Consider the following 16,202-nt stretch of genomic DNA (forward strand, 5'->3'; position numbering starts at 1 on the left):
AACCTCCTCGTAAAGGCCTTCAAGACTCTCAATTTGCTATTTCCCCCTTCCCTCGAACCACCCCCCGGATCGCGCCAGTTGCCAAACCCTGACCCTCTTTCACTCTTTTTTGCTTCCGGTTCTAGCGGTCCCAATCGACAAGACTCGTGCTGTTCTGCTGTCCTCCCCACCTGTTGCTGCGTACATCCCATCGCCGGTGAGTTTGCTGTTTTTCTTGATGCTCGCAGAGAAGCCCTTTGGAACCCGAACAGTCGGTGACGGACCCGGACGGCGCGGGCTAGGGGCCCGACGGGGCGTCATTGCGGAGCATTGGCAGCTCGCATTATCCACTCCGAAAGACCCCCAAAAGCCCCAACCTCCAGCGAAAGCTCCCAGCTTCCCCGGCCGGATGCCCCGTAATCACAGACAGAAATCCGTCGCAACCGTTCCGGGCGCGACCGTCGCATCACGGCGAATTGTCCGCGCCCGCCGACTCACACTAACATCTTCCTTCTGTTATCGGTACCTGCCAGTACCGTACCGGTACCGCTGCCATATACCCGTGCGCCCCCGCTGACCACTGCCCTTCCTTTGCAGGCTTGACGCATCCCCAACATTAGATGTCGATTTGACCGCCGCTACCTTCCTCTCACCATGTCGGTAAAAGACCACCACAGCACTGTCGGCGCCATCGCCGAGGCTGTTGCCGAAGCCGCCCACGGTGACCTGCCCGGTACCAAGGGCCACCATCCCATCTCGGCCGTCATTGGTACCGCCCTCACCGGCGGCAGGCAAAATGCCGGCACCAAGGGCTATTTGGCTGTACGTCATCCCGTCACTCCCTCTTCCACATGCGCTCCCTAGATGCGCTCATACGGCACCACTATGAAGTCGAATAGGTACAGGGGAAGGTGGTTATGAAGGGTTGAAGGCATCATGACAATGGATACTGACCTCATCGTCTACCTCAGGCCTACCTCAAGCAGCTGGAGACCAACCCCCTCCGTACCAAGATGCTCACTGCCGGCACCCTAGCTGGTAGTCAAGAGCTGCTCGCATCATGGCTCGCCAAGGATCGCAACAAGAATGGCAACTACTTCACGGCCCGCGTCCCCAAGATGGCCACCTACGGCGCCCTTGTTAGCGCCCCCTTGGGCCATTTCCTCATCTGGATCCTCCAGAAGATGTTCCAGAACCGCAAGAGCTTGAGGGCCAAGATCCTCCAGATTCTTGTCAGCAACTTAATTGTGCGTCAATGTCCCCCAATCCTTATGTCTTGAGCCTGGTTAACATACTTTCTCCCATGTCTAGGTTGCCCCGATTCAAAACTCGGTATACCTTGTCGCCATGGCCATCATCGCCGGCGCCAAGACCTGGAAGCAAGTCCAAGCGACCGTACGTGTCGGCTTCTGGAAGGTCATGAAGGTCAGCTGGCTCTCGTCGCCCCTCTGCCTGGCCTTTGCCCAGAAGTTCTTGCCCGAGGCCGCCTGGATGCCCTTCTTCAACCTCGTTTCCTTCTTCATCGGTACCTATATCAACTACATTACCAAGAAGAAGCGCCTCGCCGCTTTGCGCAGGAAGCACTTCGGCGACGGTGCTCACGGCGACCATAGACATGGTCGTGAGCGGGAGCGTGATCGTGAGCGTGAGCGCCATAGCAGCCCCCCTCACGGCCACGGCCCTTCCCACGGCGGCCGTCCCATCAACCCTACTCTCGGCAGCCATCATGGAGGTGGTCCCGTCCCGCCTCCTCAGGACTACCCTTCTCTCGGCCAGAACCCCCATTACTAAGCGCAAACGCATTACCGGGCCAGCTTAAGTTACGGTGATGGACACCAGGTTCAAGCTGCGGAAGTATCGTGACTGCCATGTAAACACATCGCCCCGGGATTACCCCTGATATATGATACCAAATATGAGAGTGGGGTGCTCATTAAACCAACATTCGTGCCAGCCCGCCAGGTAGGCCCAGCACAACAAGACAGGTACAACCCAGCCACACACATAAAGCGACACTAATACTACGGATTTCCTGACGAGACGAGTATATGTAGATGAAGATGAAGGGTTGTACACTGGAGGGGAGGAGAAGTAAGGAAGAAACGAGATCTTTCGGATACGGGCTTCTTTGATATCTTTTTGCAAGGCGCGGGGAAAAGCCGGAGCAAGTTGGATATTGCGTGTGAATGTATTATCTCTCTGTTACTACGTACGCTTATTTAACGATGGATACCTAATTGTGTCACTGAGATCTCGCGTTTGTTGTGTATGAACTCCTGCCCTGGTACCATTCTTGCTCTCCTCATTTTCAACTAGTCCTTGGTGGTTGAATCGAGCCTAGTCACGTCATAGCCCAGCCAGGTTCGTACATATCCTATGATGATCGTATCCTCCAGCATCCAAATCCTCGCCTGAAGCTTCCCAGCTCGACACTCGGGATTATCTGATGGATAAGCAAAGTGTGAAGTGCGTTTTTGTGCCACGAGCTGCTTATTGTGCCTTTCTCTCCATGATTTTTCCCTGGCAGTCGACCCAGGGTGCGAGACATGGCGGGAGCGCGTTCCTGAGGATGCGGTGGAATTGGGCTCAAGACGCCTTTCGAGGTATTACTGCGTCCAGTATCTCGGATGAACGTTGTATAATGTCCCCTCCACTTCCTATGACCATGGAGCGTAACAGTGCTCAGTCATCGTTGTTCGACATTTGGCCACTGGCAACATTGGAACAAGCACCCCAGGGCCTGCCAGGGGTACCGCAATCGCCGTTCTGTCCATTTCATGTCGATGTTGTCTTCACACCGACCCCGCTCAGTCAAAGCCTTCCAAGGGAAGATCACCTTCAAGCATAAACCCAGGGCTCCAATACTCCCACTCAATGCCCTGCTTGTCGACCCAAAGCATACCCTCGCCCACGAGATCCTCCAGCGCCGTTTGCGCTCGTGCTCTCGTCCATCGCAAGTTATCCATCAACATCGACACACTGACGTATCCCAACACCTGGGCAGCCTCCAGCACGGCGCTCTGATCCGTATTCAGCTCCTTGGGCACAGACCGGATGTACTGCTTGCTTCCGACCTTGATAACCGAGTATGCCGATCCAAGAGGCTTGAGTGTCCCGACTGCACGAAGAATATCATCTCTGTTTGCCGTGTCAGCATCTCCATCCATTCATTTATCCACCCAGCGACCCTTTTCTCTCAAGAGCAACGGAAAAGGGGAAGAAAACGACCTACTCAGTAACCCCCTGCACCCCCATCCCTTCCACCCGTCCCCTCACCACCCTCTCCCTAACCATGCCCACCTCAATCAACCCCCCATTCTCCCCCCTCGTCTCCCCACAAACCTCCACCACCCTCACAGCCAACTCAAAATAAAAATCATTCACCGTCCGCCCCAACAACTGCGCCCACATACTATCCCCCTTTCCCTTACTGTCGCCATGCCCACTACTAGCCAAAAGCGGATCCACCCCGATAGCCGTGCACATGCGCGCAAACTGCGCGCGAAAAGTCGGGTTGGACTTGATGTCTTTGGCGTGCGTGGCGGCGAATTGTTGTAACAGGGAGCGGAAGACGGAGAGTTGGGTTTCGAGAGCCGAGGCTTGCGAGGAGCGGAGGGCGGAGCCGTGCGTGGCGTATTGCGCGGAGGTGAGGCGGGAGCGGTCGAAGGCTGCTAGGCCGACTGCTTTGTTTTTGCGGTGGGACATTTTTTGGAGTTTGGTTGGGTGAGAGGATGTGCTATTTTGGGAGTTGTGAGGGTTGCTGGGTGTGTTCGGTCATATAGGTGGGTTTCTGTGTGCGGTGGTGATGGATGAGACAAGAATTCCGAGGGATGAGATTTTGTTAGGTGCTGTGATGAATCGGGTGTGGGAATGAGAATGAAGCTGAGATTGAGGATGAAGATGGGAGTCAAAAGCGGAGATGTGAGGTTGATGTTGGGTGGAAGTCGGAGTGGGATCCGGGGAAGCGGGATGGATGTGATGGCGTGCATGTGGCATGTGGGGCGCATGCTGAGGCGCCCCGGCCCCGTCCCGTCGACGGGACAGGGAAGTTCCACCGTGACGTACGTAAGTACTTCCGTGCCCTTTCTTGTAGATCGTGATATTGAAGTTGAACATCGACAGTCTGTGAGGATGCTCTTGAAAGTCTATTGCCTCGATATTCAATTTTTTGGGGTTCCGAATTAGTGGACTAAGGCCGGCGAACGGGCGATGGTGCGATTTTACAACATCATCCAACGCACTTCTTCTCTTTCTGTAATATACATATGCATGTAGATGACTATAAAATTAATCAAGGCTCACTTTCATTGAATGCGTATCAAATGATTTCTTCCAATTTTCATCGTCTTTACCTCCCAACTTGATGCTATGGGAGCGATCCCTTGTCCGTGTGGTGACCAAACTACCCAACTGTACTTCATCTCCTCAGTCATTAAACGAAACCAATCCAACCTCCCTTCCATGCTCGTCCAAATCGACCACGACCGGCATATCGTCATCATCGTCATCATCCTCGCCTATCTCATCCTGCCGTTTAGTTTCCTCAACCTTCGCATTCTTGGACCCCAGGTCCCATCCGCGAGTAAACAACCACGCCTCGAGTTCGCCGAAGATAGCCCTTGCTGTCGACTGTTCTATTGTAACCTCATCGCCAAGTCCATTCAACACCTCCTCAAGCTTTCTGGCGTAAGTAGCCAGGGCCGTCCTCAACCGTCGCCTGTTCTGGAGGTTGAACTGATATATGGGTCTATCCGGGCTCGGCCCAATGGTATGCTCACTACGGCCCTTCTCCTGTTCTTCCTCCGAGGTGGACTCAACGTTTTCCTCCGTATAGACAATCTGCGCGTGCAGCGTTCTGATAAGCTCAACTGTGAGAACTGGGTAAAAGAGAACGAGACGGTATGCGCGGACGATAATCTTGAGCACAAGATCCCACCACTGCTCCATGCAAGCGTGGTTGCCCAGATGGGTGCCTGTCAGGAACGTGAACTGCAGCTCGGCGATGATGTCATACGGGTCAAAACTGAAGTCGGTGTTCCGAAGAAGTGCCAGCACTCGATCGGTGGTATCCTCGACGACGTCCCGTCTGGTTGGGTCGGAGTCGAGAAGTTCGAGATCCTTGAAGTCTTGGGCAAAGAGGAAGTGGAACTCGCTGGACTGCACCGACTTGTACTGGGCTCGGTATGATTCCCCGGCTGCACAGTCGGCCGAATCGACGAGCCAGGCGTCGACTGACTTCTCGCCAGTGATTCGGGTCAGGAATGGCTCGGATATGGCGTGGGTCAGCTGCTGCCACATCTTGGCTGGGTCCGTCATGAATGATGGCTCGTTCCGGCCAGCAATCGAGAACGGCATCGGCTGCGAGGCTTTGGCAGAACTCCTCTTGGAACCACCGCGCATGTCGTACGGCTTTAGCTTAGGGTATATGAACTCGAGATTTTCGGCCTGGTGTCGTTCCTCGGCCTGATTCGGGAGGCTGGAGAGGACCTCGTTGTACGGATCCCATTGCTTCACGTGCACTCGGCCGTTTTGTTCCTGGGTGACATACCAATATCCGTTTCGGGATGTGGCACCGGGTTGCTGAACCCACAGAAAATGAGTGCCTGCGGGTATGTCACGAAAACCGAGAAGGCTTTCGCTGGTGGTTATGGCCATGTCGTCATGGCCCACGATGAAGTCCTTGGGGAGGGATAGTAGTAAGAAGACATCTCCGTGATCAGGGCTGCTGCTTGACTGCGCCAGCAGTGGCATGTCATGGTCCCCTTCATCATCTCTAGCGGTAGAGCTCATGTTGGTGGATGGAATGGCGTGAGATTCAAGTCGCTGGAAGTCGTGACTGGTTGAGGGTGAGTCCGATATTGACAGACTCGGCAGGTTCGATGATTGGTTGCCATGATGACGGAGTGGGGCCGCTATCACTGCCTGCCGACTCCGGGGTCCCCGGCCGGGAAGTGTTTGCGCATCTTGTCCGCGCTTTTGGTCCGTGTTTGACAGCTTTCAAGGCTTCAACAACTGGACGAGCAGGCGACCCAAGGGGAACCACAGAAGACTAAATGTCAACCATGGCATTTCATAAGAAGAAATCATGACGAAACCTTGACGGGGCCTTCCTCGCAGACATACACTTCGTTTCCAGTCTATGGCCTTGCCACCTCGCTGCTGTTCGTCTCCGATTGATTCACAGAAACACGCCTTATGGAAGCCGGATCATCGATAACGGGATTCAGAATCAGAACTAGGCTCCTCACTTTGAACAGCCCAATGCTTGGAAAGAGTTTGCGGATGAGTGGGGGAGACTAAAATACAGTGCCCCTGGACCACCTGTAAAAACAGGCGAAAGGGCGTAGGGCTTAGTGTCCTAGGGCTGATATTCCCCGTCAAACACCTCAACCGCGAGTTTAGCGCCATGGTGGTCTCCACATGTGGCATCTCTAACCGCGCGTGAACTTTGTTTCAAAACGGTTATCGACTTCAACTTACCAAGACTTGACTCCCGACCTTACTCGCCAGAAGTTATTCGGGTTCTTGATCCTGTATTTGAGGAGTTACTAGCCAAGTGGTGAGTGTTAGGCTACTTACTCGGACTAGTTCCGCGTCGAAGTTGCTTCCTGTATATTCTTATCCCTTTTATCATGCGCGGTCTGAAGTTTAGACCTCCCGTATTCACAGCCAGTTCCCTGTGCTGAACCGTGTCGGTCGTATTTCTCGGGGTTTACCACACAGTCTGTATGTATGACCTCTCCCGACTCTACATGAATGTTCGATATACTTACTGTGTGCAGGTACGACCAGAGATACTGCACTGTAACCCGAGCCGACACTGCTACCTTTCGCATGACCAGTCTAATGTCAGGGGTTCCCTGGATGATGCAAGCCTGGTCGTGTAGCCATGGTCAGCCACGCGAGCATTCTGTTCCATTGCACCGGGAGAGACCGGCCGCCCCGGCCGTGTTGCTGTCTGTCCAAGGTGGCTCCCCTGTGGCTGTTCGGAGAAGCTCCCGACATGTGGTGTTACTGTGACCCTAGCGGGGAGCAAAGCTGCGAGTACAAGGGTGAATGGACTGGATATTTTGTGGAGGTGATGGCAAGATGTGCCTAACCAGTCAGTCATTCCCATCGAACTATGTTTTAATATGTTCGCTTCGCAAAAGTACTGTAATGGTTGCGAAGCTTCCTCCAGGAATTTTTAGTGCATAGTCCAAGCTTAACCGAGGTTAGCAACAAGTTTGTCACAAGTCAGTTTGAGTTTAGGAGCAGGTCCTGAAGTTGGACGGTTGCTAGTTGTAACCATATCCTTACTGATGAATAGTCCATAGCCCATCTGCTTCTCTCATCATCACCTTTCCTTATCTTTTCAGACTTGTTCATATCTTCTGGACGTTCCATGCAGCCATCCCAGCCACCGAATGCGAACTCCTCCCATTCACGTGGGGAACGAAAAACCAAGGCTCATCGAGCGTGTATACCATGTATATGCCGTGCCAGTGTTTCGCAAACTTCAAAAACAAAATTCTCAAATTATATTTCCTCCAACCAGAAATATTTCCACTGGACCACGGAGTGACAATGCCGATATGGCGAGCTGCGTTTTCCGCTTTAGTAAGCGAATTACAACGATCGCAATGCTTCGAAAATTTCAAGTGAACGTAACACAGTGGCTCGTATCTCGGGGCTATTTCCTCATGCTGTGCTCTTCCGTCTGCGGACGAATTCGTCCCCTGTCTAACTGTATGTTGGGGTACGCCTTCACTCAATGGTTGCTTGTGTCCCCGTTCTTGTTGAGTTCTTGCTTGGATGTCGGTATCTTCCTGGAATTTTATGGGTTCCATTGGGTCGATGGATGTTGACAATATACACCTCTCAGGCGATGAGCTCCGAAATCAACCCAACAGGTGTAGTTCCAGGCTCATAGCGGTCCATCAGTTCCTTGGTTTAGCAGTCGTCTCAGTGGCCGTCTTTTGATCTTGTATTTTTCCCGCTGCAACATTGTGTCCTGACCATATCCACCCATATACACTTTCAACCATGCTGTTGTCGGCCTAGGAGATTGAAAAGAGACGGGCCGGCAACGCGGAAGAAAGAACAACCGGTATGCTCCGAAGGAACCGATGACCCGTGAAGACTTGGCGCCGCCATCACGCTAGGTTCAAGTTAGATTCACAGAAGAACGATGGAATATCAGCGTAGTGTGGTCACACAAGACCAGACCACTTCAGGGTTCGGGTAGGTAGGTATCTTTTGAACGTACGCTAAATCCCCTAACACGATACCTTACAGACGGGAGCTAATTTGCGATCGATATGAAGCTAACTTACTAGCGGACGCTAAATTGAACCAACAGCAGATCGTACCTCTATGGAAACTTAAATGTAACTGCATGAGTCGTAGCGGTACCCTTTAGTTCTTGAAAGGTAGAGGTACTCTGTTAACAGAAGCACGATCATACATACATGACACATGGATACATGTCGAGATGGAGACCTTCAGTGGCCTTGGGATCCTTTAACTCCGGTAGCTTCCATGGTTCAAAATCTGGGGAAGAGTTATTCCCTTCTTCAAGAAAGGTCTTTGTACTGCGTATGCTCAACTTCTGGCGAATTTCTAGTTCCTATCTTCTAAGCTGTTGGTGTTCGAAAGCCCGGGTGTCCGGTCCGTGGCCCAAGAGGTTCTCCCTTGTAAGTACGTAACACTAACATGCAAGCCAAGCAGCGCCGACAGGAATGTGAAACCCAATGCATGGATGCTGGATGCTCTAGCAGCCGCCGTTAGCCAGGTACCTTACCTACCTTACCATCCGTTACACACTTTCTTTGAGACCCCGCCTTTCCCAGGGTATTCATTCATCCTTTCATTGTCGTTCACCCTGTGACGGCTGGACGGTCGGTCGGACGCGTGGCGGCAGAACCCGGGCTAGAGCGGAAACAACCACGGACAGGCGGGCAAGCGGGCAAGCAGCGGCCTACTGCTGCTGCTGCTATTGCTGCTGCTGTTGCTTCTTGCAGGATGCTCCCGTGTTTATATGTTTTGCGCCAAGGTAAATTCACGACTCGAGCGGACAGACGGGAAACATTGGCTGGCTGGACTGGGCTGGCCTGGACTGTAACTGTAAGGTAAGTAACTAATGCATCCCGTTCACTTGGTCGACGCTAGGCAGGACTAATGTAAGGTCGGGTACTAAGTAGGCGAGAGGTAAGGTAGGTAGGGATGCGGTAGCTATGAGGTAGCTATGAAGTCAATCTTACACATCACTGACCCTTTCGTTCCCACGACGGGCACGCACCTACCAACTGCACGCTACTGTAAGAGCGGCAAGCAGCGGACGGGGGAGGCAAGGAAGCAATTCGACGTAGGTTGAGCTTTTATTGAGAGAGTCGCATTTGATGCGAATTGGAACGACAACGAACTAAACTCGCCTTGGTAATCAAGATATAACTCGAACGATACTAGCGTGTTCCAATCTCTTACTTTAGTTCCCGATTTGCCCGGCCGCCGCCGCCGCCGCTCGCTCGCTGCTTGCTGCTCCCGTCCCTTGGGACTCCTTGGGACTGGACTGGACCGGATCCGACCCTTTCCACTTCGCTTCTGTGCCATCATCCCACCATCTACCACGTGTTGACTAACCCTACTAGTGTACCGCTGCTACGGTACGCTATTCTTGCCGTGGTTTAGTTCCCGTGCTTAGGGGCTGTGTGTAAATGGTACGTACCCCAGAGAGGACCGTTGACGGACTTGGAACCATGACGACGTAGATCTTGGTGTCGTATTTTTTTTCTGGTGGTAAACAGATAAAGCCGGATATTGGCCTCCGCAGAGTTTGATCGATTGATGTTTGGTGACTCCTGAGGATGTATCTTTATCTTCCCAACTGCGCCCTCCCTTTGCGTTCACGCGGCCTGTTAACCGGTGGCCATCTGGACCACCTACGAGACACTAGGGTCCAGTATACGTAGCGATGTTGTCTTGCATTCCATCCAACCCGATGGATGGCCACATGAGCAGGACAGGGGGTTTCGGAACTGCGGGCTTAGACGAAATCGACCCAGTCAAAGATGAGTGGTGGTACAAGGCGACGGCCGGGTTTGCTAGGAGCACACGAAGGATTCGCCCACTCACTCAGTCAGTACTCACTGAACTCACTCCCAGCCTGACCTGAACCAAGATGTTCCGCGTCTTTTCTAGAAAGAAGAAAATGGACTCGGATACCTAGCCCCCTTGTATGCACGTCATACGGACAATGTTCTCAACCATTCTTCCGCTGAGCCTCAAGAGCCTCACCTCAAAATGCCCATCACCCTTGCATATACACGTCGTGAAGCTGTATCATCAAGCAATGACACCAAGTCAAGATAGAGAGGAGCAAGCTTGGAAGTTTCAACATCTCTCTCTTCACTGCGCACTTCTTTCAATGCTTTTTGTCCCAGTTCAGGGACTGACAACGTACAGGTATCTTCGCCTTTCATTTTGACCGCTCCACCTCCCGCTCCCCATGCACCTTCTAACATGCAACCCAAATGAAACCCCGAAAGCCGATATAATGAAAAGGTATAGTGCCAGAAGAATGCATAGGAAAAGGTTCTTGTTACACCAGCCCATAAACAGAGATTACACCAGCCATTCGAACATTGCTCGAGTTGCCTCATCCATCGTAACACCCTCTTTCTCTTATAATCCAAACAGTGACAAAATGCAGCATACCAATATCATAACAGCGTACAGAATAGTTCTGGATATTTTCCACAACGCCTTAAAACCTCAACGCCTCCGGAGGACCAGTATCGATTCGTGTCGTTCACACACACTCTCTCTTTCCTATGTGGTGACTCTTAATCACAACGAGAAGAGTAAACTACTAAGCCTGCCCATTGGCATCTGGGTATGATTAGCATATGCTTCGTCGGAAAGAAGAGACTTTTTGGTACTTACGTTGGGCTGTGCTATAACCATTGGGGTGATAGGGGGAACCAGAGCCGGGAGGGTAGTTCTGGTATGCCGGGCCATTGTATTCCGGCAGGGGGTACTGCGACACTGGCGTGTTGGAACCAATTGGTGGAAGTTGGACGGCGCCTCTCGCGGCATACGAGTTGTTCTCGGCACTCTGTGTTGTTTGAGTGGTGGACGCAGCGCGTGCTCGTTCCTCGGCGGCCTTGCGTTGCGCCTCCTCCTCCTTCTTGCGCGCCTTCCACTCCTTGCGAATCTCCTTGAACTCTAGAAAGTGAAACCCAATGTTAGCGACAAACCCCCCGCGATGAAGGCTCAAAGGCCATGATAGAAGTAAAGATCCCATGCGAACCTTCAGGAGTCCGCTTCGTTCCATGCGACTGCATGGTGACGTGCGCATTCAGATGGTTGAGTGTACCATAAGCCTTCTCGCAGCCATTCCATCCGCACTTGTACATGCGCTCGATTTCCTCGAAGCGCCTGCGTGGTCGCTTATGCTGGGTGGAGCCGGGGATAGGAACAAACGAATAAACCTGCTTTAACATGTTGATTAGACCCAATTGGTCACTTAAATAAATCTCTAAAGTTCGTACCTGATTCTGCCGAGTTTGAGCAGGAGCCGGGGAATGTGTAGGGGGGAAGACGGCATGGCCCTGCATGGGGCCGTTTTGCTGATATGTCGCCCAGTCGGGACGGGGTTGGGCATAGAGTCCTGCGCTAGGAGCGCTGTGCTGGTATGGGCTAGTCACGTCGGGAGGAGGAGGCGCGTAGGAGGAATAGGCCGGGTGTGGGTAGGCGTGCCCAGGACCCGACATGTTGGATGAAGGGACCCCATTGCTGGGATGGCTCTGGGAGGAGCGATATCCCATCATCGTGTCTGGGAAACTGGTACTTCCACGGTGACCCGAGTAGCCGTATTCAGAGGCGGGGGTTCCAGACGGGGCCGGGTAGGGTTGGCCGGGGGCAGGGGCGGCTGGGTAGACGGGAGGGCGTCCTTCCTGCTGTGTTGTGTAAGGCACAGGGCCAGGTGCTTGCTCTGTAACAGATGAAGCGTTAGTAAGACGAGGGTTGTTGCTAGGACTAGCTAAGGTAAGAACAAACCTGAATGAGAGTACTCGGGGGGAGTACGGTCCGTGTTATTTGTCGTGCTGTTGGTATGGTGTGACATGTTGGGTAGACTTGGCTCGGGATGGAGGTTCCCACGTCTCAAACTTATAATAAACGCCGGACAGCTATAGCGCGAGACTAACGATACGGGGCAAGGACGGCTAAGAAGAGCGGATAACTAGGCCGGACCACACCACCAAAGAGAAGCCGGACACTAGCAAGGGTGCTGGTGGAATAAGCAGTCTGGGCCGAGTCGAAAAAAAGAGACGGCGGGCGATCTAAGAGATGCAGGTCGTGGGTATATCTCACTGGACAAGAGAGAGAGGCGGCGGATTGTTGCGTAACTGGAAAGGGTCGCAGGCGCTGTCTGTCGGTTTGGCCTGACTATAACTAACGGAAGCCGTTCCTGACGCGATGTATGACGTGCGTCTAGACGGTGCAATGATGGGTCGAGATCAAGCCTCGGACGGTCGGTGGACTTCGTAGGCGATGGGGGAAGGAGAGAAACGGTCCTAAAACTGAGGGCGCGACACCACTACCCGAAAAGTTGGGGTTTACACGTGCAGAACGGGCGCAAAGTGGTTTTTATATCGGACCATGGGCCACCTCCTTCGCAGAGGAAAAGTCGAAGGGGTCACGGTTGATGCCGTATGGCAAAAGATGCCCGTAGGGGTGGCCAGGATTCGTCCGTTCTCGCATCCACCCTTCACTCCCAGGACTCCCCAGAGGAATTGGGAACCTTGGGACCCCGTTGAGAGACCCAGTGAAAGGGCCGGGCCCCCTGGTAGGTAAGTACCCTGGTCCGTGGTCACAATCGCCTTTTGTAAAATACTGCAACTGCAGTGAAGAGCCTGCCCTCGCCTGCAGGAGCCTTTCTGTCGAGCTACTGTAGGTACCCAAGTACTTCCCTGGTGTCAACTGGTATCCACCCACGTCTGCCGCGGTATTGGCGCGTATTGAGGGTTCTCATTCACCACTCTGCCGTAAGATACGTAGGTACCGGTAATTCATACAGCCCCAAACGCAACGTTGGTCTGGCACAGTCTCGTCGATCTGATTGCGCACAGTCGGGCGGGTGGTGGTGGAGGTGGTGCAGTGCTGGCCCGCTTAGCCCGCCCAACCTGAGCCGCCCAACGACAACAGGTCAAGAATCCCAATTGAGCGGTCGCGATTGATCGCCTTGACCCATATGCTTGAATCCAAACTCAACACCAGAAAAGAAGACCGTATGAAAGCCCATGTGCTGAATTGCTCCGATATTGACGAAAAGAAGACGGGAAACCAGCGATGACCATGTCTATCGTTACTAGGGATCGATTATTTCCGTCACTGATACATTTTTTCATTACGCGGAAAATTTCTAGTATGACTGACGGTCAGCGGCCCGTGCACCTTATCAGCTTATCGAACCTTACACACTGTAAATCTGTTAGATTTGGTTAATCTTTTGCCCATTTCTACTGCAAATTACCCTCTTTTTAAATATTGATTCGATATTTACATTGCTAGCAACGATGCCCTCTGTCTGCCTTGTACAAAATTAGTATGTATTCGATGAATATAACCTCGTCGAGAACCCTGGTTACCACTACCGATTCGCTAGGTGTAAATATTGTTAATAGCAGTAAGTAAAGAATATTACTCGCATGCGTACATACCTTACCAAGTATTAAAATTTTATTTAGTATAGGATTGTACTCTAAATTGAGAATTGTAAGGATATTCGAACATACGTAGTACGTATCGATATACGTTAGAAGGTATACTACCCAGTTACTACTATATCTTTAACGCTGTAGAGTATATACTAACTAGTATTATTCCTATAGGAGAAGATCGATTAATATATTATTAAAGTAGTCCTCTTCGAAGGCAAACTATTCTTTTTATTCGACGGCGCTCTTTTAAAGGCACTTCTTTATACGTTCGTACTTACCTATATTGCATTAAATATATATAGTATTTCTAATGTGTGGTTACTCTGTATTTACTCGTAGATGAAGAAGCAATTTATCGACGAATATATTAAGAAGAATTTATATATTAATATTTTCGTTAATAAATTAGAAGATTATACCGGCCGTTATATTATTAATATTTCTTTTGTTATTTATAACGGGCCTACTTTCTATTAGATTAACGTGTATTTTAGTTGTATTGAATATATTTCTACTAATTTAGTTGCTATTGTCGCTCGGGTAGTTATTTTACTCGTTAATAGGAGGACGGCTAAAATAAATAGTTTCGTTACCGATACGTATAACGTTATACGGAAAGTTATATAAAACTTTACGTTTAATAACCGATTTAATTATTTATTTACTGTATTATACAGTTTATATTCCCTTTAATTATTAATAAAAAAGTCTATTGAATATTCTAGTATTTAAAATAGTAGCTTACGTAGTCAACTAGCTTATTATATTCTTTCGTATCTCTAAACTCTAATTTTCTCGCTTGCGCGCGTATATAATTTTATATAATAATAAGATTGTATCGATTTTGGCCTCGTAAATTTAAATCCCTTTATTATTTTATTTATATAGTACGTTAATTAAATTAGTATGATTATTCGATAGGGATTATAGTATAAATTAATTAAATCGATTTAACGAATAAAGGTAGTATTGTAAGGCTTTACTTATTTAATATTATTTAATGGCTAGTACTTTAATGATCCCTACGCTAATAGTAACGAAGGTGTTCCCGCCGTACGATTTTAATAAATATTAAGCATTATTAAAGACGGTAATTTCTAGTTTAATTTCAATAAATTAGAGATTTTCTTGGCGCTACTTTACGAAGTTTAGTTGAAGTTTAAGGTAGATAGAATATACGTCGGCTATACTATTACTAGATAGTTCGAAGTTTAGTAAGTTTAATTACTTCTTTAATACTCTATTTTCGCTGATAATTGGTAGGAGTTAGAGCGTGCGTATATCGTTAGACGAGTTAAATAATTGATACTGATTAATTAGTTTGGGTATTTCTTATTACTAATTACTATTATATAGGTACTTGATACCGTTATCCGCCCTATTCCTAATATATAGTATTATGCTATCAAATACTTACGTAAATTTATAGGATGGTTGAGTAAGATAAATTAGGAGGTAATTGAAGATTTTTTGAACTTTTATACTTGTAAAGGACTATATATTTTGTACGCCGCCGTTTGGAATATAAATCTCTATTTTTAAGTAGTTCTAGGAGTATATATAAAATATAATATTAGTTAGATCGATTATTATACCCCTTGCTGTATGTATTTTTAATCCCTAGTTAATAGCGTACTTTATGAGAGAGTTTTCTTTGTAATGAATTATTTTGAGAGTTTAGCGCGTAATAGGATAGGCGCTAAGAAGATAGATATAGTAACGTTTATTTATATGAATAGTAGATAGCTTTATAAATTAGATCAAAGTTGGGTATAATTAATTTATGATGAAAGAGACGTGTTGTTATTGGAGATAGAGGAGTGTTTGTATATTAATATATAGTACGAGCATTAGAGATAATGAGAGGTTGAAGACGAGGGTATTTAGTAGAGTAAATTGAATATATTATAAAAGGTAGTAAATTATTCAATTCTTAGTAAATTTGGTGGAGTTACGTAAAATTTCGATAAATTTCAATAAAAAGGGTGTATTTGGCGGCTATAAAATCCCTGATTTCAGTATATTACCCTTAAGTAAGTTACGTGCGGTTAGAATGGTTGTTACTAATCCTATTTTTTCATTGCACTGACAGTTATTACCATACCTGACCAGTGACAAGTCTGACGAGTCGATCCCTAATCGTTACTCGCAGTGAATGAGCTTCCCCACGCCGGTGCCGGCTGCGTTCTGACTCGTGCTCCAGCAACTGAAGTTGGACTGCAGGTTCACAGGGGGAAGTGAATAGAACACTGTGCAGTGTCTGCTTTGTCTGACAAGTTATGGCAATCCGGTGCGGGCGTGACGGTAATCCATTGTAACGTCCGGAAACAAACCTGTATTTTTGCTGCCCATGTTTTCCTCCACTTGGTCGTCGATGTCGTCCCAATTGCCGATATCTGGAGGCGCACGTATCCTTCACTTCAAAAAGGCTTCGAGTGACTGCCTCCTGTTATATATCTGGCACTTCACATTGGTGTCAATGTTCCATTTCTCACCATTCACCATGTCGTCAACATTTTG

At 49.4% G+C, this 16,202-nt stretch overlaps 4 protein-coding genes across 4 annotated transcripts; 1 reads left to right on the forward strand and 3 right to left on the reverse strand.

Annotated features, from left to right (window-relative positions):
* The first annotated feature begins 308 nt into the window (after positions 1-308).
* On the forward strand, positions 309-1,795 carry B0H65DRAFT_247445 (uncharacterized protein). Its single transcript, XM_062822421.1, has 3 exons — positions 309-801; positions 951-1,226; positions 1,291-1,795. Exons 1-3 carry the CDS (start codon positions 634-636, stop codon positions 1,768-1,770), a joined length of 924 nt encoding a protein of 307 aa, XP_062678995.1. The 5' UTR covers positions 309-633; the 3' UTR covers positions 1,771-1,795.
* Positions 1,796-2,786: 991 nt separating this feature from the next.
* On the reverse strand, positions 2,787-3,684 carry B0H65DRAFT_510268 (EAP30/Vps36 family-domain-containing protein; the record flags this gene model as incomplete). Its single annotated transcript, XM_062828383.1, has 2 exons — positions 2,787-3,117; positions 3,212-3,684. The coding sequence occupies 2 exons, from the start codon at positions 3,682-3,684 to the stop codon at positions 2,787-2,789; spliced, it is 804 nt and encodes a 267-aa protein (XP_062678996.1).
* A 720-nt stretch (positions 3,685-4,404) lies between these two features.
* On the reverse strand, positions 4,405-5,634 carry B0H65DRAFT_510269 (AAR2 protein-domain-containing protein; the record flags this gene model as incomplete). Its single annotated transcript, XM_062828384.1, has 1 exon — positions 4,405-5,634. One exon carries the CDS (start codon positions 5,632-5,634, stop codon positions 4,405-4,407), a length of 1,230 nt encoding a protein of 409 aa, XP_062678997.1.
* Positions 5,635-10,738: 5,104 nt separating this feature from the next.
* Positions 10,739-12,331, reverse strand: B0H65DRAFT_247570 (uncharacterized protein). The gene is made up of 4 exons (XM_062822422.1): positions 12,019-12,331; positions 11,511-11,953; positions 11,270-11,453; positions 10,739-11,184 (listed from the first exon to the last, which is right to left on the reverse strand). The coding sequence occupies exons 1-4, from the start codon at positions 12,083-12,085 to the stop codon at positions 10,859-10,861; spliced, it is 1,020 nt and encodes a 339-aa protein (XP_062678998.1). The 5' UTR covers positions 12,086-12,331; the 3' UTR covers positions 10,739-10,858.
* Between the last annotated feature and the right edge of the window lie 3,871 nt (positions 12,332-16,202).

Source organism: Neurospora tetraspora, assembly GCF_033439725.1.
Source record: "Neurospora tetraspora strain CBS 560.94 chromosome Unknown B0H65scaffold_6, whole genome shotgun sequence".
In the NCBI taxonomy this organism is placed as follows: Eukaryota; Fungi; Ascomycota; class Sordariomycetes; order Sordariales; family Sordariaceae; genus Neurospora; species Neurospora tetraspora.